Source organism: Peromyscus californicus, unplaced genomic scaffold (genome assembly GCF_007827085.1).
Source record: "Peromyscus californicus insignis strain IS unplaced genomic scaffold, ASM782708v3 Scaffold_5__1_contigs__length_169319896, whole genome shotgun sequence".
In the NCBI taxonomy this organism is placed as follows: Eukaryota; Metazoa; Chordata; class Mammalia; order Rodentia; family Cricetidae; genus Peromyscus; species Peromyscus californicus.
Genome location: NW_026294573.1, coordinates 67,640,253 through 67,662,873, shown reverse-complemented (window position 1 = coordinate 67,662,873; position 22,621 = coordinate 67,640,253). Strand labels below are relative to the sequence as shown.

The window sequence follows — 22,621 nt, the reverse complement described above, 5'->3', positions numbered from 1 at the left end:
CTTGAACATTACAGATTTTCTAATTTTTGAATGAAAACATTCTACTTAGAAAACACATCCAGTAAAATACCCTAAGTGTTTAGCATCATAAGCAAGTGGCGATCGTTTTCCGCTGCCGGTTTGAAGGTTCTCATCACGTATTTGCCGTTTGTGTGCGCCGCCTCACCTCTCCATTCCTAGAGTCTCTTTACTTGGTGCTCCTGACAGGAACTTCAGGACAAACTGACCGAGGGCCATAAGGAGCTGAGTCATCTCCGCACCAAGTGTGCGGACCGCGAGGCCCTCATAAGCACGCTGAAGGTGGAGCTGCAGAACGTCCTGCATTGCTGGGAGAAGGAGAAAGCGCGGGCAGCGCAGTGCGAGAGCGAGCTGCAGAAGGTGTCCCAGGCCTTTCAGAAGGAGACTGAGGTATCACCCCCGGTGCCCGGGGACAGGAAGGCCTTCCATTGACCTCAGCTGTGTATCTTACATGCACCGATGACCGGTGTTCCTCATATTTGATTTAATTTAAAGAGTGTTCTGAGCGTCACACTTTGAAATGCTCCTCACAGCTGCAGACTCACCTCCTCTGTTCTGCCTCCTTGTCCTAATTTGTGAAAAAAAAGAAAAGAAAAGGTAACCCCATTCGACCCTTATGTCACTTGGGCCATCAACTTTCTTCCCTGCTTGAATCTGTCATATCTCACTCTGCCATGGTCCTTACTGTCTTGTCAAGGTTGGCCTATTTGCCAGTAAAAACATCATTTTTCATTAGAGTAATTCTACAGCGTGGCTTGATGGAAAGAATATTTTTTGTAACCAGATAGGTTTGGACTTGGATCCTGTTTTTTCTTTCTACACAGAGCCTGACTGTGGACAAGCCATGTAGGTGTGTCACCCCACATCTCAATCTCCTTAATTACAAAACAGGAATATCAACTCCAGGCAGTATCCTCCTTCTTTATAATTATGATATACTGATGAAAACCAAGAAAAAGAAAAGTTTCACAAAATGAAAACCGCAAGTTGGATGCTCTGATAGTTGTCTACCCATTTGTATTTATTAGTAACATATTAAACTTATTTTGAGATTTATTTGTTTTTATTTTATGCCTATGGATGCCTTGCCTGCATGTGTGTCTGTCTACCACATGGATGCCTGGTGCCCATAGAGGTCAGAACTAGAGTTACAGACAGTTGTGAGCCGACATGTGCATGCTGGGACTTGGACACCGGTCCTCTGCAAGAGCAGCCAGTGCTCTTAACTGCTGAATTGTCTCTCAAGTCCTATTAACGATTAATTCTTAAAATATCATGACAAAAATTTCATATTCTGTATGGGCCTGTTTTGTCTCTAGTTTTCTTTTACTTCTGGCGTTTAGAGCTCCTGTACTTGATGGATTCATTTATCTAAATTCCTGCGTATTGGATTCATTATTTCAACAAATACAAACTCCAATGCCAAGAGAGGAACATTCTTTCCAGTCTTGGAGTCTGGGATTTCAATTGTGTCCACATGAAGGGGTTGGAATTGTTCTACACAGCAGACAGAGAGGTTCAACTGAAGGGAACCAGGAGCCTGACTGCATTGTGAAGTCAGTGTCTAGAGTTCTGTGGCCCGGTTCAATGTGTGAACTGATTTTGGATCTAGTGATAATCTTTTCACACCAAATGGATGACTTCCATCCCTGGTTTGTCACGGCCTGAGCAAAAAGGACGTCATGGTGACACAGCTTCTTCCAGCAGAGCTGTAATCTCAGTAAAGATGTGGAGGATGATGGTTTTGTGCCTGAATTTACACTTGTATGGTGGTGGACTTAATCAGATTTTTGTACATATCACAACACTTGAAAGTGTAGAAGTCATTCTTAACTTCTTTTAAAGGAACAATGCACAGTACATTTGTATCAGCAGTTTTTACCTTTTCTTTTCTTTTCTTTCTTTCTTCCTTTGTCCCTCCCTCCCTTTCTCTCTCCCTCTCTCTCTTTCTTTTTTCTTTTCTTTCTTTTTTTTTTTTTTGAGACAGAGTCTTTCTCTATAGAACCCTGGCTGTCCTGGAATTCACTCTGTAGACTAGACTGGCCTCAGAGTCACAGAGATCCTCCTGCCTCTGCCTCCCAAGTACTGGGATAAAAGGCAATATACCACCACACCCAGCAGTTTTTTATTTCTTGATCCAATTTCTTTAGGTGTAACTATATTTACTTATTTGCTTAATTTTATTTTTAAATTACTGTATTTGAAAAAGTGAGATAGTATACAGGTGAATTACTGTCATTTACTTTGAAATGTTCAGGAAAACAGTTGCTACAATTTCCAATAACAAAACAAAGTCTTTAATATATTTAATATTTAAAAAATCTATATTATAATTTCCATTTTTTCTTCCAGTTTTTCTTCTTTCAAGTTATTTTCCTCCTCCTGATATATTAAGACATTTTGAGGGAACTGATTTTATCCACATAAAATGTTCATTTTGCAGCTTCACAATTACTTCATCTTTTGAGTTTCATGTTTTGAGATGAAATATCTATAAAGAGGGCAATTTGTCATCTTAGTAACTAAATCCTCCAAGTGTGCTCAAGATGAGTCAGTGTTACACTGGATTCTAGAGCAGAGTAAATATCTTTAGGCCATTCAGCAGGGGATAGTTAATGATTGTAATGACAATATGCTTTTAAAGGGCTTTTCAAACGTATTTCTAATTGGACAGTTTTGAAAATGTGTCTTGGGCAGCCTGTCCACTTTAAATTGTTCTGCTACTTTGTAATACTTAAACACCCACAGATGCCCAGTGTGCCGAATACAATATAAACCTCTAAGTGGGGAAAACAAATGAGCCCTGCTTCCTTGTCCTTCATATCACTGTGTGCTTCGCCTAAGGGCGTCGGGATAGATTTCCTATAAGTGGTGAGTAGAGTCGAATCTCGGGGGAGGAGGAACGCTGTGTGATTGTGGACATGTAAAGTACAGACACTGATACAGCGTGCCTTTCATTAGAGTAGAAGAACACTCTTATCTTGATGCCATTTTATGACTTAACATCTGTTTTTTAAAATACAAGTAGGAAATTATAGATTTACTATTTTGACTCTAAATGAAAGGTTCTTACAGAAAATTAACCCAACTACCTTGTGTTATAGATTTTAAAACTTAACCTAAACAGGTGCTCACATCTCAGCAGTAGCAAGCAGAATCACAGACCCTGTCTTCTGGATCTAATTACAGTTGTGTTTTGAGTACCAGTCTAAGGAGTCTAAGCAATTTAAAGTGGACATTAGTATTTTATCTAATGCTTGGTTCTGAATGTGAGAAAAAACGCCATCGAAATGATAAAAGCTGAAACTTGAGTATTTTCCTTCTAGAGTAAAAAAAAAAAAATGCTTTCCTACTTGTACTGTGTATTTTACTTCCTACGGTGTTTACATTCTGGAGTTAACGAGTCCTTTTTTCTTGCAGGAGAAGCTAACCTTCCTTCACACCTTGTATCAGCACTTGGTAGCAGGCTGTGTGCTCATAAAACAACCAGAAGGCATGCTGGATAAATTCTCTTGGTCTGAGCTTTGTGCAGTCTTGCAGGAGAATGTTGATGCCCTCATCGCAGACCTCAACAGGGCTAATGAGAAGGTAACTGTCCTCAGGCACCAGATACCTCTATTAAATTCAGTGACATTTGTCCACATCACAGTATCATTAAGAGAGGCTGACATTCATCTTATTTCAAAAAGAATTTGGATGTTAATAATTCAGTACCATTAATTATGGCTTGTCTACAACTCAGTTTGATGCCATTGCTGTGGGCATGTAAATGTGACTGAAGTCTGTATGAAGTCTCTAAGCTCCACTTTCTGTGCAGGACATGCTAATACTACTAGCCAGTATTAGCCACAGGGACCTAATTAAGAGAAAATAAATTAATCTTACTGATGAAGCAATTCAAAGAACTTAGTCATTTACATTAATAAACCAACTCTTTATGTTAGCATAAAATAGAAATAGGATGTAGTTATTCAAAAACATAAACTTAAAAGTCTTTGCTTAGGAAATATAAAGTATTGTTTTAAAAGTACTTAGAAAAATTTAAATGACATCTTGACTTGTTTCTTCAAATGTCACAAACTGCGAGAAAACACAACCCATATTTTAGATTGGGAAATGTGTATTTTATAATTAAAATAGTATACTTTACAGTCACTTCACTATTCTATTAAACCTAGGAATTCAGTCTTTTCCAAACAGAAAAAAGCCCTGCTCTTGCTATAGAAAGTTAAGAGGTGAGTAGGTCATGTATGCTGCCATTTAAGACACCATTACTTACCCTGGGCCTGGTGACTTCTCAGGACTGTGTTTGTGACAATAAAAACTGTAAACTGTGGTGTAATGTCTAGATCGCAGTTACAGTGACATTAAAGGATCAGAAGAGAAAAACAGTTCTGTGAGTTTAAAAAGATATATGTTGTATTAACGAAATGGCCCAACTTCAGGGTGAGCTCTTGTATTATTGAGCATTTTATCTTTAGTGTACTAACGGTACAACCAAAGACATTGTGAAGTAGGGCTAGAATAAACTGTGGGAATAAACTGAGAAGCAGATGCTGTCTGTGACTGTGAGTTAGTACCTGGGTTAAAACAGACTGATAATTAAATATGTGCATTACCTCTCTGAGATGATGTTTTTAATATCTGTTCGTAGCTTCAGAATATTAATCAACATGCATGTTAGAAGATACGGGTTTTCTTTTTAGTGTTTGTTAAAATGAAAACTGGGTGTAATTTTTCTGTGTTATTATATGTTTAGTGTTTGCTCATTTGTAAATCTCATTTAAGTATTTCCTTTCTCACTGAGACACCTCAAATAGCCTGAGCTTCGGTTCTAGAAATAAGAATAATTTCCCAAATTATCTCTGTAAAATTGATGATAGAAAAAGCTACTTTATTAGAAAGAGGAAAAATAAAAATTCATTGTTTAAGTATGAAAATGATACCTTTTTTTGATAAACTGTCTAACTTACCCCCCTCCCCATAATTTATGGTTCTTACTTTATTTACATTTTTAACTTAAAATATTTATATGATCTTAGGGATAAAATGTAGTAGAGAATATAGGTTTTATTGAGCTCCAGACGTGATGTCATGTCTCAGTCTGGATTTCATTTCCATTTATAGATAAGTCACCTGGAGTATATCTGTAAAAACAAATCCGATACAATGAGAGAGCTTCAGCAGGCCCAGGAAGACACCTTCAGCAAAGTGGCGGGACAGATCAAGGCCCAAGAGAGCTGTTGGCACAAGCAAAAGAAGGAGCTGGAATTCCAGTATTCTGAGCTTCTCCTGGAGGTGCAGAGGAGGGCACAGGTACGCTGCTCTGCAGAGAACTGGCCATAGCTGGGAGGAGCCAGGCGAATCTGAGTGAAACACTCTAACATTTGCAAAGGATTAATAAAAGTATCTTGAAAAATAGCTGCTTTGTTTAACCATTTCTATTTTTCCCCCCTCTTTTTGGGCAGAGTCTCATTATGTAGCCCTGGCTAGCCTGCAGAGATCCACTTACCTCTGCCTCCATAGTGCTGGGATTAAAGGTTCAATTTTTATTTTGTATCAACTCTAAATCAGTTTAAACCTTTTTGAAGACCTCATAGAACTTGTTTATATTATGATCATGCAAATACACAGTAATCATTGTGCTACTTCTTATAGGCAGGGATGATAGCTAACAATATATAAATGGCAATAATTTATATAGAGAAAATATGTTTAACTACCTAAATCTTCTGTTACCAATCAAACCTAGCATAGAAGATAAAATACATCTCATGATCATTTTACAGTAGGACCTGCAATTATAATTCTAGTTTCATGTAACGTTAGAAGGTATGTTACCTATTTCATTGATGTGACAAAATACCTGTGTCTATTTCTGTGTGTGTCTGTTTTAAGGATTGTCTTTTACTTGAGTTTGAAGATAATTTTGTTGTTGTTGTTAAAACCCTAATCTTTTTGGTTAAATGATAAAATCTTATATTTATTTTTAAAATAAAGCATTAGGAGATCTGGTAAAATATTGACAGTGTAAATATCCTTTTGTGCAGCTTATTCCATTTTGGGGGCTTCAGTTGAACTATCACTTAAGCACGTTTGTGGTTAAAATGTGTTATACTGACTTAGGGGTTGAATATGACATTTTTTCCATGAGCTCATGAGTTGGGAGTTTACTTGCTAGTTGACAGGCTTTGGGGGAGGTGATGGAGCCACTTGCATCCCAACCTTACAGATTAAATCTGTGTTGGATATGATGGCATTACTGGGAGGTGGCAAAAAGTAGGAGGTGGAGCCTGGCTGTAGGAAGTAGCTTACTCCAGGGGTGTCAATAGAAAGATGTGTCCTGGCCCCACACCTCCTCCCTTCTTGCTTCCTATCCACCATGAGGCGAACTGCTTAGCTTTCCCATCTTCCTGCTGTACGTCATTGTGTTCATTAGTGACAGAGCCAAAGGACCACAGGCCAGAGTACATCGTTCCTGCTTTATACTTCCTCAGAGATTTTTGTCATAATGGTGACATTCTCATATATCAACTAATATGAGAGGTAGAGTTATAGTTGTAAAATAATTCTGAGGTGTAAACTTTATTAAGAATAGAAATTATAGGCGCTATGTGAACTTAGGCATTTCTATGTGGATTTGAATTAATCAGTAAACATATTTTCTGAAAATAGCCATTTGTTCATTGTATTCAAGTATTAATATGATGTACTTTATATTTTCAAACTGAAGTAAAAGATCCAGTGTAACATGCATTCCTAAATGTAATATAATATAATAAAATATAATAAAAAACCCAGTACCAGATATTGGGGTAAATGCTGAGAGATCAGAGAAACAAAGGAACAAAGCACCTCTTACCTCTAGGACTCTTCAGCCTGAAAAGCTTTCCTCAGCTGAAAGTCTGTCTCCTCACGCCTTATATACCTTTCTCTTCCCACCTATATCATTTCCTGTCTCAACTTTCCTAGTGCTGGGATTAAAGGCATGTGACTCCCAAGTATTGGGGTTAAAGGTGTGTGCCACCACTGCCTGGCTCTGTTTCTCTCCTAGACTGAGTCAATCTCATGTAGTCCAGGATGGCTTTGAACTCACAGAGATCCAGACTGATTTCTGTGTTTAATTTAGTGGCGTGTTCTGTCCTCTGATCTTTAGACAAATTTATTAGGGTACACAATATATCATCACATTTCCCCCTTTTTGTCTAAAATAATAAAAGAAGGTTATAACTAATATAAGAAAAAGTATATAAAATAAATACAATAAATATATACAATATATACAGTCAAGAATTAAATTAACAATGTCCAGTCCATAAACATTTGACAAATTCAGAGAAAATGTTCTATTATTTATTCTATTTTGGTGAGTCCAAAATGTTGTACCTAATTCACTTTCTATCCTAACTTGTATTACCAACTAAATACTATCTTTTGATGTCTTTCAGATTTATACACTTTACACCTCTTTTGTGAGTTTCTTTTCTGAATTTGTTAACAAGGAAAACTATAACTATAACTATCTAGTCTTTAACTCCCTCAGAGACCCAAGAAGGAAATAATATTAACTAAGTAAGCAGGAAGTACAGGCAAGTGACTTCCAGAAATGTGAGAAATGACAGGAACAGCTGGCTGCCTGGATAGTCACTCAAGGTTCCTCTGCAACGTTAGAGCATCCATCTTCAGCCTACAGGCCTAGCATATCTGACAGACTCATCTGTAGAGCAGGATTTTCTGCAGGGCTGTCCTACTTTTTCTTGGTAAGGTTCAGCAGTCCTTTCTTTTGTGTCCTGCTTGCCCATTTGGACAGCATACTGTCAGTAGTCGAGGCAAGGATACTTTCTTGCCCAGTGGCTACTTTTGCCACAAAGAAAGTAAACTCCATAAGGAGTTTCTTTGATGCCCATCATCTCTGAAGTAGATTGGTACTGCCAGGAGCAGACATGTTTCATTGTCATTAAAAAAAAAAGAACTGTATGTTATTAAAATATCTTTAATGCTGTATTTCATAGATCTCTGAAGTGTTTGAAGATAGACCACTTGTCTATCTCTCTGGATCTCTGCCTCCCAAGTGCTAGGATTAAAGGTGTGTGCCACAACTGCCTGGCTTCTATGTTTAATCTAGTGGCTTGTTCTGTTCTCTGATCTTCAGGCAAATTTATTAGGGTACACAATCTATCACCACAATCTAGTTCAGTGGAAGGAGCTCACAAGTGTACAGTTTTGATTTTTTTCGCCCTGGAGACAGAATGTCTTTATGTGTTACAGATTCACAATCTTCCTGCATCAGCCTTTCTAGTGTTGGTATTGTAAGGGTGTGCCTCCAAGCATGGCTAATTTGGTGTTTTGGCTAATGTCAGCGCTCATAATCTTACGCTGTGAAGGCTTCATACATTTCTGTTGTCAGAAAGTTGTGTGCCCTCTGCAGTCACTTTTCACTTCACGGGCAGCTGTCGTTCTCCTGTTCCTCATTACTGATCAATTGCACAAGGTTTGGATTTTGTACAAATGGAGTCATTCAGTATTTATTCATTGGAAGTTGGCTTATTTCACTTGATGTTGATGTCGAACATAATATTACTTACGTTGTTATGTATTAGTAGTTTATTACTTTTTATGGTTTAATAGTATTCCATTTCATAGTCACATCACAATTTGATTGAAAATGGGTGGGCGGATATGTGGTTTATTTCCAGTTTGGGACTATTATGAATGGACTTTATGCAAAAACTGTTGGACAAGTGTTTTGTCAACATGGCTTCACTTTTCTTGGCTGCCTCCAAAAAGTGCAGTTGTCAGTTTGTTCTTAGTTATGTGTTGTAAGAAACTGTATGAAGGACTCTTCTGAAATGGTAATACCACTTTATGTTCTCACAGATATCAAACTTTTTTTCTGTTTTGGTGTTTTATTTTTATTATAATAATCTTTCATTACCCCAAAGCAATGAAGATAATAAACCCTTATTATTATTTTCTAAATGTTTTGTGGTTTTAGTTTTTATGTCTGTATGGTCAGTCATAATTAAAACCTGTGTGATGCCCAGTAGGGGCCCAGGTTCATTTTCTTCCTGTGTTTGTTGTTCCCATGTAATTTGCTTCACTATTTCCTTGCTTCACTGTGTAGCCTTGGGAGTTGGTCATGCTTAGGACACACGGGAGGCACAGACGTGGTGGCCGTCTGTGTAGTCATGCCCTTGCCGTAGTGCCATGCAGCAGTGAAGCGTGCCGCCATCCAGGCCACACCTTTCACCTAGAAAGACACATCTCTGTCCTCCGTCTTTTATGCACATCAGCAGTTAATTGCTTTTCATTCTGGGGTACTGTTCCATTTTGTGACTAGATCATTGTTTTCTTATCTCTGGACACTTGCTAATGGGCCTTTGGGTTCCTTATTTTGTAGCAGTTGTGGTTAAATATTTATGGAAATGTTTTTATGTGATCATAAGGTTTCATTTCTCTTGTATAAATACCTTGGAGTCTGATGTCTGGGTTATATGCTAAGTGTATATTTAAGAAAACATTAAATTGTTTTCCAAAGCAACTTTATAATCTCTTTTAAAATTCTTCTTAGCAGAGTTGTATTTGATCTGCCTCTGTACATGGCCTTTCATTCTTGTTTTCTTTCAAACTTTAGTCATCCTAATTGGTATGTAGTTCTATGACATTTAGTTATAAATTAAAATTAAATCAAGTTTAGTGTTCCCTAGTGAGTAATAAAGTTGAGTACGTATTTAAATGCTCATTTGTCATTTGTATATTTTCTTTGGTGAATTATCTGCTCATATTTTTTTGTTATTGTTTGTTCATGTGATACAGGTCTTGCTGTGTAGCTGTGGCTGGCTTTGAACTCATGGCAGTTTTCTTATCTCAGGATTGCAGGCATGTGCTACCACACCAGGCTGATAGAGCAGTGAAATTGCTCAAGTAGGAACAAACAATTCCACCTGCTTTCCTCTCCTCCCTTTCACCTCTTCTCCCCTTTCTCTCCCCTCTCCTCTCTCCCTTCTCTCTTCTCTCCTCCTCTTCCTAACCCTTCGCATCCCCTCCCCTTTTTCCTTCTCTTCCCCCTTCCCTCTTTGGCTCTGTGTGTCTGTCTATCTCTGTCTCTGTCTCTCTCCTCCCGTGTGTGTGTGTGTGTGTGTGTGTGTGTGTGTGTGTGTGTGTGTGTGTTGTGTTTTACTGAATCCAGGAACTTGTACATGGTAGGAAGCACTTTTACTACTAAGCTGTATCCCCAGCCTTGTTCACATTTCCAGCCCTGTTCACATTTCCAGCCCTGTTCACATCCCAGCCCTGTGCACATCTTTTGTCTAGTATGTATGTATGTATGTATGTATGTATGTATGTATGTATGTATGTATTCACACAGGTCTCATTATGTAGCTCTGGCTGTCCTGGAACTCATTCTGTAGACCAGACTGGCCTCCAGCTCACAGAGATCCTCTGCTGCTGCCTCCCAAGTGCTAAAATGTTGAGTCACATACTTGACTTGGGTTCTTTTCTTAGTCTGGATTTTCGAGACTTAGCACACATTTTAAATTTCTCATTTGTTAACTACATTGTTTACAGATGTTTTCTCCTGTTCCATTAGCAGCACCTAATTTACAGAAGAAGCATTTTAATTTTTTTCTCTTAGTGTTAGATATTGAATGCAGGTCTTACACATTCCAGCCAAGTGCTAGTCTACGAGTTGAGTTATACCCCAGAAACATTTGTATTTGATAAAGTTCCTATTTTCAATTTTTTGTCTTATAGATTGTTTTTGGTGTTATGAATAAAAATTCTCAAAGTGCATAATCAGGATTTTCTCTTAGTTTTTCCTTTCAGTCATTTTACCTTCTAAGTTTTGTAAGTAGGCCTATGTAAATTTGAGCTAATTTTTGTAGAAGTGTGAGGTATGGGTTGAGGTTGGCTTTTTTTTTTGCATATAGTTGTTCAGTTGAAAAGGCAATACTTCCTTTTTCTTTTCTCCTCTCCCCCCCCCCCACCCCCGTCCCCTTTCTCCCTCTCTTGACAGTTCTTACAATGAGCCACTGGAATTCCCTGTGAAGACCAGGCTGGCTCAAACTTGCAGAAATCCTCTTGCCTCTGCCTCCCAAGCCAGGCTACCCTATGTGGCCAATAAAGAATGCACTTTCTGTATGGAATTGCTTTTGTACCTTTGCAAGGTCCGGATTACTATATTCATATATTCTGCACTTTATTTCACTCACTTCCGGTTTTCAATGCTACACTGATTTAATTCCAATAGCTAGCAGTTTCTTAAACACACTTATTTTATTCCATATGTGTAGGATGGCGTAGAAAATCACAAACATTTATTTATTTGGTGTGTGTGTGTGTGGGTGTATTGTCCACAGGGCAAACACTGAAGTCAGAGGACAAATTGCAAGAGTTGGTTCTCTCTTCCCACTGTGTGAGTCCCAGGGATTGTAGTCGAGGTGTCAGGCTTGGTGACAGGAGCCCCCACACACTGAGCCATCTCACAGGCTTGCAGTTTACTTTTGGAAGTGAGGGCTTATGTCATCATAAATGCTGATAGCAAACAGTTTTTAGGAGAAGTCTTGAATACTTTTTTCTAAAGAATTTGTTACACTTAGGTTTGGTGCATGTGTATGCAAATTAAAACTCTTAATTTCATTATTTATAAAAGTAATTTAATATTATATATTGCATAAGGCCTGTATTAAGTTTACGTTTGCATCTTCATCAAGTATCAAATATAATTGAGTATGCAGGAATAATTCATTTTGGCTTCATATTAAGTTCAGAACTGTTATGATATACATTACCTGATCTATGAATTTTATTTTAGAAAATTTTGCTAGAATCAATTCTATGGAGTTGGTTATCATAAAAGCTAAATGTAAATAAGATATTTTTATTTGATATTACTTAGTGAGTTTTCCAAGATTATGCTCATAAGAACATGGATGGGGCATAGTCATCGCCTAGATTGTGGGTGGTAGGGATTGGTGATGTCAGATGGAAATGATCATAGAGGGGATTTGTAGGAAACAAAATAGTTATGGACTTGTTGAATGTTTGCTTTTTATAACTGAGTGGTTAGTAAATAAATAATATTGTAATTTCAATTGCTTTTATTTGAAAGAAATGATAGTGATGTATATAAATACTGTTAGATAACTGAAACCTGTAGAGCTGGTTTCAACAATAAAAAGAGTTTTGCTATCCCAGCATAGCTTTAGTTGTAGGTGATTTATGCTAGCTGAGTGGTAGGAGACTTCTTGAGTTTAAATACATTTGAAGCATCCCACAATATATCTTAAGTGTCTGTTCAGCTAAATAATCTGGGTAAAGTGCATACTCCATTCCATGGATTAACTTTACTTTGTAATCTTAGTGTTTATGGTCTTTTTTCCTTTTTATCTGAAAATATTAAATTAGTGGACCAAGAATGTCCATTCTGGAAGTAAAGATTTTTCATTCTCAGTTGAGTCAGGGTAACACTTGATGCAATGTTTATTTCAGAGTTAAGCTTTGAAATTTCTGTACGCTCATGTGGCTTTAAAATGGAGATCACGTGCATGTGCGCGCGCACGCACGCACGCACGCGCACACACACACACACACACACACACACACACACTATGGCATGTGTGCACCCCACCCCCACCCAAACATACAAAATAAATAAATAAAATGTTAAAAATAAAATGGAGTAAATAATGAAAGAAATTGGGGATTGTGGTTCTACATTGCATTTTAAATTTATGTATATATGTATGTATGTATATTTTTTATGTATGAGTATTTTCTGTGTATGCCTTATGCCAGAAGAAGGCATCAGATCCCATTATAGATGATTGTGAGCTGCCATGTGGTAGCTGGGAATTGAACTCAGGACCCCAGGAAGAGCAGCCAGTGCTCTTAACCTCTGAGCCATCTCTCCAGCTCCTCTACATTGCATTTACCCCCTCTCTTGCTATTGAATTCATTTGAGAATCTTAGTATAAAAGGATTGTTAGATATTAAAACATTTTTCTCTATAATTCTAAAAAATATTTAGAGATGAAGTGGAACTTGCTGCTATAGTTGGAGGTATGATCCTGAAGGTGTATGTGATGGCATGATGCACTGTGTTCATGCTTGTCTAGGGACTGAGTCATGAGTGGGTATCTCTGATGGATGCTTGAAAGTCTTTTCAACATAATCATTTTCTTTAATGATAATGCTATTGAATTGATATAACACTTGCTAGACTTGTGTTCAGTGCTTTTGCATGCCTTTGCAAGCTTCCTCCCCCAGAGAACCACAACCATATGAGACAGGTAGGCCGTGTAAACATCATTTCTGTCTCACACATGAGGAAAATAGTTTGGACAGCTGTTAACGCTTCATTTGTGTTGGAAGGAAGTTCTGGGAACGGGGTCCAAATGGAGGTGACCAATGTAAATCACTGAGGACACTGGCATTTAGAAGTAAGGTAGAAGGTGAAACGTATGGACTGGTTTAATGCATTGTTGCCATCCTTAGCTTCCAGTCCTTTTTACAGTGTTCTGCAACACAGTTTCTTTTAGAAATACATGTGATTTTTATATGTGGAACAATGTCTGAAAAAAATCTCTTGACATGATTTTTGGTAACTAATATGCATGATAATATATGAAGAAGCTAAAATAATCCACACATCTCTACATGATTTTTGGTAACTAATAATCAAGCATGATAAGATATGAAGAAGCCAAAATACTCCACATTGTTACCTACCCACACAAGTGGTAGTTCTCCTAATTCATATTTCTCTTAGTTTGTATTACTGAGAAATAGAAGATTTAGTATAATACACTATATTTTAAAGTTACTGTTGTAGGTAAGAAAATCAAGATGATTTTATATAATTTAATTAAAATTAATAAAAACACTTTCTGTACTGTATGCTCTATGTATAGGACACTGTGTTTGCTGTGGAGGCATTAAACAGAAAGGTATAATGCATAGCTCATTTTTTAACCAATAGAAAATTTATTTGGAGAGCCACATGAACAGTTGTACAGTATAAGGTTTGTTACAAGGTAATATACATTTATTAATTACCCAAGGAATGCTGTAAATTTGTAAGAGGAGGCCAGAGTTTGAGAAGGAGAGGAGCCTCCTCTTCACAGAGGAGTGAGAACCCAGCCATTCCTGTCTTCAGTCTGAAAGCGGAGGAATGGAACAGGTTAGAACTGGGGGTGAGGGGAATACTGCTAACTTTATGAATACTGTTTATCTTTTAACAAAACGTCAACAAACCAAGCATCTTTTGTATCAATGCCTTTACTCTGTCTAATGAAAAGGAGTATGTCTCTCACACACACCCCCTCTCCCCCCACCCCAGGAGGATCTGGTTGAGCCAAAGGGACTTTTATGATTTGTGTTGCATTAGAAATAAAAGCATAAACTTAAGCATATTTCATTTTTTGGCACATGTGTTTGACATGCTAAATTTATGTGATGATAATAGTTTAAGTAATTAATCCTTACAGAGTTTGAGGGTTCATGTATGTACATGCACACATATAGTACGTATTTGATACAGATAATTCAATTGCTAGATCAGACAGTGATTCTGTTTAGCTTGTTGAATAACGACCAAACTGTCATTGAAAGTGACTGTACCATTTTATCCCCATCATCCTTGTGTGAGAGATCAGTTTACACAAAATATGCTTTGTTTTAAAAGACATGTATTTGTATCATACGTTCGTGTTGGTCATTTTTCTTTCAATACTGTCATTGCGTGAAAGGCAAGGTAAGTAACTTACACAAGATGTTCTGACTGAAGTTCCTAGTGTCTGAAAGCCGCTTGTGGTTTGCACTGTCAGAAGGAACAGCACACCGTGATTAAGACCAGTCTGCTTCCCGGGCTTCTGGGCCAGCATTTCAAAGCTTGCAGGGTTCTACAAGCTGAGCAGGCAGTCCCGAAAGCCCATGCTTGAGGAAGCACACTCCCACAGGGAAGAAGGTGTCCTTTTTCCAGATTTTGGACAGACTTGAATTATCAGTGAGAAAAGGCAAAGTAGTCAAGTTACGTAATAGTTTTGTTATGCTAAAGATGTTTGGGTAAAAGATATGCATCCTGTATTTTGAGTTATTAAAAGTTCAAGATAAGAATGGTTTTCTAGAAGAATTTGAGATTATTATTGTTATTATTATTTTTAAACTAAACACCCTAAGGTAGGGCAGGTTATTTCAGTATGAGGAATGCTTTTGCCCCATATGAAATTGATGTGTGTTATGTTTGTTTTTAAAATATTGGCCTTTAATATCCTTGGGTGGAGAACAGTGGATTTTTTAGGGCAGATTTGCTATACAGCTGATTCTAGCCTGACTATCAAACAGGCTTTGTTCTTCAAGAGAACTTCATAGTAAATAATGTATATCTCTGAGAGTCCCTGTGGAAAGTCAGAATCGATTTAAAACAGAATTTTGACTTGTAAGTTCTCAAAGATATGTGGAAATTACCTTGTTTTCACTAGATTTTCCTTCCCTGTTCTTTACATTGTAAAGCTTTTTTCATCAATTAGGCTTTTATTCAGTTGCTGTCCTGGACAAAACTCTGTGCTAAGCCGAGGGATGTTTTTTATAAAGGGTTGCTTAATTCACTCACTCAGTATTTGTTAGATAGCTGCAGGCTATAGAGCACCGTGACAGACTGCATGGTAAGTCATTCTTGTCCTCGAGGAACAATCAGTCCCAAGTATTCAGGACTGAGGAGATATGGACACATGGAATCGGTAGGTAACGGTGTGGCGATTGAATGCCTAAGTGCTCTGTAAGTTCAGAGAAGTCTCGATCACTGTGAATGGGAATGATAGTAACACATGTCAGAATAGACAGCTGAAATGGGCTGTGAAGATGTTCTGATGGTGTGAGGGGAGATGGAAGGGAGCTAGAGAACATTTGAAACTGTGGCACGAAGCAGTCAGGTTAATGTAAAGGAACAAACCAAGCTCTCCATTTTCATTAGCTGGAGGACAGCCTCACAGGGGAAGCCTTGTGACTTGAGGGGAAAGTAGAATACTTCAGATGGGAAGGCCCTATAATAAGATAGGTGAGGAAGGCCCTATAATAAGATAGGTGAATCCAGTCGAAGGACTTGGGTTTAGTTTCCTTATTTATGAAATGAACCTATCTCAGATGTGCAGTTGTGTGCTATGCAGGAGTTTGAGATTCGTCTGTGCTAAGATGAACTAAGTTGTTTTTTTTTTTTTTTAAAGTTTTTTACTTTTTAGCTATTTTGTTGGCATACAAAGTTTCATAATGGCCCTTTCTCTCTTTCTTCCTTTCCTTCCTTTTTTCTTTTCTTTTTTTTTTTTTTAAAGATATGGTTTCTTTGTGTAGTCCTGGCTGTCCTAGAACTCACTCTGTAGACCAGGCTGGCCTTGAACTCAAGAGATCTGCCTGTCTCTTCCTCCTGAGTGCTGGGATTAAGGCATGTGTCACCACCAAGGTAGCATTTTCATATATATGTATGTCATTATATTTGGTTCTTGTTCATTCCCTGAATCTTTTCTTTAATGAGCCTGCCTAATTTTTAGCTCTTCAACAATCTAGTTGATTCATGCCAGCGGCAATGATGTTTTATATATTTGAAATAAATAATAAAATTAGCAAATGATATCTTTTCCCAGATTTTCTTTTTCATTGGCGACACATTACGCATTAAAAGCCTGAGATACAGAGCTCACTTTGCTTCTCCTCGTGTGGCCGTTCCTGGGCAGCCTCTTTATCCTCATACACCGTCTCAGTTTTTTTCCTCCTTGTGCTTTGCCTTGAACAGGTGAGCCTGATTCTTGGTGAGAGTCTAGAGTTAACCTTCAGGACCTGCTTTTCTGACCACGTGCCATGCCACTCTACCATGACTTAGCAGTTGTTGTTAATGTTTCTCATTCTCATGTTCGTTTGCGCAGTGTGGTAATATTCTGGGGTCTTATGTCCTCTTCCTGCTTTCCTGGTGGAGTTAGATTCCTTAACTCGCCGTGCTTGTCTCTCACCATGTTCTCTTAACTGCTCGGATCCCACCATTCCCCTTTTTCTAGGCATTTTGAACTATTCGTACTATCATAGAGCCTGGTGTCTTACTTTCTGGCTCTTATTTTTCCAAGTACCTACTTTTCTGATTCATCTAGCCATACTCAGAGTGCCACTCTCTCTTTTCTTAGAGATTGCGTCCCATATGAGGCTATGGACCTGGAAGCAGTCCCCTTGGGCATTGCTGCTCAGATGTTCTTGTATGTTTTAAGTAGCCATCCCTCCTGGGGCACTGCCCACTTTGCTAATGGTATTTGTGTGGAGCCACGGGGCATAGTTCAGTTACACTGGTAGAATAATGCTGCCACAGATTGACCCTCAGTGGAGATGTAGGTGGGGGCAAGATACAATATCTTTATTTCCTCATTCCTTCATTGCTTACCATTTCTACCACAGGCATGACTGGACCGGGCCTTAGAAAAGGAAGATTGGAGTAAATAAAAATAGTTGGCATGTGCTATGGAAGGAGAGAAAACTGTTTTCTTCCCCATTTCTAGTGCTAGTACATGTTTAGTGCTTATTTCTTTATTTTATTATTTGACAGTTTCATAATTTCTACAACATGCTTGGTCATTTTTCTCTCCCCATTGCCCTATTCCATTTCCCTCTCTCTCTTGCTAAACTGCCTGCCTCTCTATCCTTCCTTCCTTCCTTCCTTCCTTCCTTCCTTCCTTCCTTCCTTCCTTCCTTCCTTCCTTCCTTCCTTCCTTCCTCTCCCCCTTCCTACTTCCCTCCCTTCCTCCTTCCTTCTTCCTTTCTTTTTTTCTTATGACTTAATAACTGTAAATGGAGGCTCTTGTTATTTCCTGGAGCAACAATACTAGAGAAAACGACCCCCCTCCCACCAGCATCCAGTAACTGCCAATAGCTTCTCAGGTGGCAGTGGGGTCTCCTGAGCGACTCCCCTGTTGCTGATGGAATTTTGATCTTGTGTAGTTCTTGTGCTGGTAACCATAGCTCCTGGGAGTCCATGAGTGCAGTAGGCCTGCCATGTTAAGAAGATAGTGTTTCATAGCACCCTTCCACATCCTCTGGCTCTTCCGTTTTTTCTACTCTCTTTTCTGTAATATTCCTCGAGCTTTGGAGGGGGACATTATAGAAACAATGTCTTGTTTAATGATAAACACTCAACAGTCAGTCTCAGCACTTTTATCAGTTATGAGTCTGTGCATTAATTAACTGTTGTCCACAGCAAACAGAATATTCCTAAGACTGATCGCGCATGAATCCATGGGTATAAACATAAATATTTGGAAGGCAGTTTGACACCATGTCTATTTAGCAAAACAGCAGTAGTAGCTGTTCCCTATACCTCAACCTCCCCACCCCACCCCCCTGCTCAGGGCCCATGACCTCCTAGCCATGGGCTTTTGACCATATTTGCAGTATTGGGCATGAATTCCCTTCAATAGACTGAGGTGTCAAATCTGAGAAAGTGGTTGGTTGGTTACCCCTACAACAGTCTTGTAACTGTTGCACCGGGAGCTGTATCTTACCTAGCAGTTCCCCTCTTACAGCTTGCAGGGTTCACAGCCGGCTGTGACTATTGATGTCTTTTCTCTCCCAGCAGCCTGCACATAACCTTCTGGCACCAGGAAAGCTAGCCAGCAGGGGGAACCTTCCATTTCAGTTCCTGAAGACACCACAGTCTTCAGGGATAGGGTCACTACTTGTGGTAGGCAATGAAGAACAAAGGTAATAGCTTGTATTCCTGTAGACACCCTTGGGGTCTCCTTCACTAACAACTCATCAGGAAGCAGCCCACGTCTGGCACCATGAGCTCTGGAAGCAGCATTGTCCATCTGTACAGGGTGCTTCCTTTTAAACTTTTTAGATGTTAGCTTGTAACGTTTTCACATGACCTTTTCATGCATCCTTAGTTTTTTGCTAACAATCCCTCTATACCCTCCGCTCTCCTGTCCCTTCAACCCTATCCCTGCTCAAATTATCCTGCCTCCAGTATTGCCCACCTCTGCTTCCTATCACATGCCTTCTACTGTCTCCCCACCCTGCTTCTTGCTCCCCAGCCTCTACTGTTACTCCCAACAATCAACTCTAAAAATCCTAAAGTAAGATCTGCCTATGAGAGACTCCGTGCTATCGGTCTTTCTGGGCTTCGGTTACCTCACTTGATAGACAATTTCCAGTTCCATTCAATAGAAAATCCATTTCTAAAATTCTATTTTTCCTTTCCTGAAGGGAAGGCACACGATAAATCAAATCCTTCAACCAGTGACTTCTTTTATGCCTTCCTTTCCCTTTCACCCGCTTGCCTGCGCCTCTGAGTGTCTCCTTCCACACTCTGTCTTTGGGAAACTATCTCCTAGGATTTATTTTCCTCGGTTGTCATGTCTGCCAGCTTGAAATTATTGTGCTGTTGCCTACCAGCACTGCCCATGATAGCCTTTGACACCACATCTTGCACTGTGGCCGAGCGTTTGCATGACTTGCCTTAGATGTTGACGTCTTTTGAGGCTCTCCTGCCAACGTGAATTTTACAAGTGCCTTTTGTTCTTCTGGGTGTTCACTGGGCAACTCTTGAATAAGACATCATATACCTCTCCCAAAGATCAACTTTAAATTTTTCACATAGTACAGTTTAAACCAGTAGTACAAAGAGAAATAGTTCCTTTAATGTCCCGAAGGAGTCTCATTATGAAGACAGAACTTGACTTTGCCATGCCGATACTAAGGATAATATTTCTCTGTTTCTACATGACTATTGTACTAGAATTGAACTCCCTTAGTTTTCTATTTGAGAGAAAGAGGTTCATGGCTATGTCATGAAGGTTCACTTTGAAAATAAAATCTAACTGCAGCTGTTAAATCATGGTTGTTTGCAAGGTTAGATTAAATTATTAAAGGGTTCCTATTGTCTAGCCTCCTTATTAATGGTGTAGGTTTAATTTTTTTCTTTTGCATAACTCATACCCCTTTTCCCTTTAATTGTCATATCCCTCCAAAAGCTTGTCAACATCATTTCATCAAGTGCCCTTTGGTGCTCTGACAACCTGGCATGTATCTACTGTAGCACTGCACCATAATGACGATTGACCTCTCTGTTTTCATAGCATATTGAACTCTGAGTAGTTTCCAGTATTTACTGAAAGATAAGTGAATATTGAAGCGGAATCTATCAGTTTAAAACCATTTCTCCTTTACCTCCACAAACCATAATGACTGCATATAAGATCTCGTAGATAGACAGTTTATTTCTAGTTACCAGCTAATGTTCAGCTTTGGGTTCAAGTTCAAATTTGAATTCTAAGGATGTTAATTAGGGAAAGAGGATTAGAGAGCTGCTGAGGCCCGGCTCTCTACCGTCCTCTCCTCCTGCTCTGGAGCTGCTGTGTGCTGCTCTGCTTGGGAAGTTAGGAGCTGAAACAAGAGGTTGTATTCAGCATCAGTCTCTTGTAGTCAGAAACGGCAGACTGTTGATCGACTGCTGCTTCTCCCATCACTAATTTAACTCTTCGTTTGTTTTGGCAACAGTAGTATCTTTTACTATACCTTCCCCTCCCAAGTTTCCAGTGTAGTTTCTATTTAAGAGGAAATAATAATTATTGAGGAGTGGAAAGGAGAAATTAGGCCCAGAAAGCATATTTCCCTTTCTACATATGTGTATTCATATGCAAGTACACAGGAGTTCATGAAATGCTAGCAAATTTATGTGTCATGGTTTATGTAAAGCTTCTGTGTAAGAGATTTTCAAAGTCAATGTGCACATTCAGATCTAAGCTGTCTGGCCCGCTGCTGCCCGTTTGGATATTTTATAACAGATTTTTTGAAGGGAACTAGTAGTTATAACCAAAGTATATTTCTTTGTATTAACAAAAATTAGTAAAATGCTTCTTCGTTCCAAGATTATCTATATTATTTGACTTCTTTTATAGAAATTTCAAGAAATTGCAGAGAAAAACATGGAAAAATTGAACCGTATTGAGAACTCACATGAACAACTGGTTCTTGAGAATTCACATTTCAAAAATGCATTGGCCAAGACTCAGAGGGAACAGACGTGCTTGCTGGCGGCATGTGCGCTGATGGCTGGAGCATTGTATCCCCTCTACAGCAGGTCATGTGCCTTATCCACACAGAGAGACTTTCTCCAGGAGCAAGTCAACAGCTTGGAATTGTTCAAACTGGAAATTAGAACTCTAGCCCAGGCATTGGCAGCAGTAGATGAGAAGAAACAAGAAGAAGCCAAACCAAAGAAAAAATCGTTCAAAGGACTGATTCGTGTGTTCCGGAAAGGTGCGATTGCCATTTTGGCAGCAAACAGACTCAAGATCTTGGGCCAATCCTGTGCCTCTCTTTTTACCTGGATGGAAAGCTGTAAAGAAGGCATAGGCGTGCTGGTGTATACGGGAGAGCCCAAAGACAAGCGCAAATTTCCAAGTAAGATAAACTGTGCTTAAAAAAATCTGAGTTATATGTAAGTGAAGTACAATGTATGTGTGGTTGGCTGTTATACCAAACCTTCAAAGAATTATGTAATACATCAAATCATGTAACAAAGTCCAGTTTATCTTCAGATGTATGTGTGTATAAATGCTTATTTTATAAAAATTAGCCTTGCTTTTTTTGTAAATTGGTATTAAGAAGCAAATATGTATAATTTCAGTATTGTGTAGCTTTATTATGTTTGAATCATCTTTTTTTTTTAACAGTATAGTGTGAGTTTATACATCAGTTTTTCAAATTGTGACAATCCAAAACAGACACTTAAAAATTATCAGAATAAGTTATCATGCTTTCAGTATAAAATCAGAATAAAATGATGACAGTTAAAAATATCTTGAAGAGTTGTTTAAAAATGAGGCAAATGTAAGTTTCCAGCTGACATTTCTTTTGTATGTTTTACTATTTTTGAGGAAATGGTAGATTTAGATGTTAACTTTTTAAAATTCGTGCCTGGGGATGAAGCCCAAGGCTAACTTGCAGGAAACAAGTGCTCTGCCATTGCACTCTCAACCCTGATGCAACTACTAAGAATCAGGCTGCTGTCATATAACCAAAAAGAAGGAGACGGCGTCTGTCCTTTCTGATGCTTGTTAGTTAGTGTTAGGTTAGTCAGATGCAACTAGATTCTCTGTACGAGGGAGCCGTAGGCAGACAGTCTGATTTCCCTAAGCACCGGAACACTGCTAGGAAATTTAAATGTGCACTTTAATAACTTACAGCCATTTCATAATGGGTACTTACGTTTCTGCAGAGCATCAAAGGGAGCAGTTACGTTGTTTACAAGCACTCACTTGGTTTACCAGTTCTGACCTTCTTGCTGGGATTGTCAGTTCTATGGTCGAGCTGCAAGACGTCATTAGTAAAACAGGTATGATCACTTTTGATGTCTGTGCAAAGTGCACTTAAAAACAAAAGCCTAGAAATTCCTTATTGTACAAATTTTAATCAGTTGTCTTGGAGGAAAATACATCTGTTTTTTTTTTTAGCCACAGAGAGATTGTTAAATTTGTATTTAATGACACAGTAAATGAAAGTAAATTTTGATGACAAACTTTGTCTTTATTTATAAAGGAAATTTTTGGCAAAAGTATCTACTCCATTC

The 22,621-nt window shown here is 38.6% G+C and overlaps 1 protein-coding gene across 4 annotated transcripts in view; it reads left to right on the top strand.

The window, feature by feature from the left end:
* Ccdc171 (coiled-coil domain containing 171) overlaps nt 1-22,621 on the top strand; it is a 314,303-nt gene that overhangs the window by 114,407 nt on the left and 177,275 nt on the right. For all 4 annotated transcript variants that reach the window (XM_052716877.1, XM_052716878.1, XM_052716879.1 and 1 more), the window contains 5 exons: nt 208-408; nt 3,439-3,606; nt 5,146-5,334; nt 20,949-21,453; nt 22,271-22,387. In XM_052716877.1, coding sequence (XP_052572837.1) covers nt 208-408; nt 3,439-3,606; nt 5,146-5,334; nt 20,949-21,453; nt 22,271-22,387 — 1,180 coding nt within the window. The remainder of the gene's footprint in view (nt 1-207; nt 409-3,438; nt 3,607-5,145; nt 5,335-20,948; nt 21,454-22,270; nt 22,388-22,621) is intronic.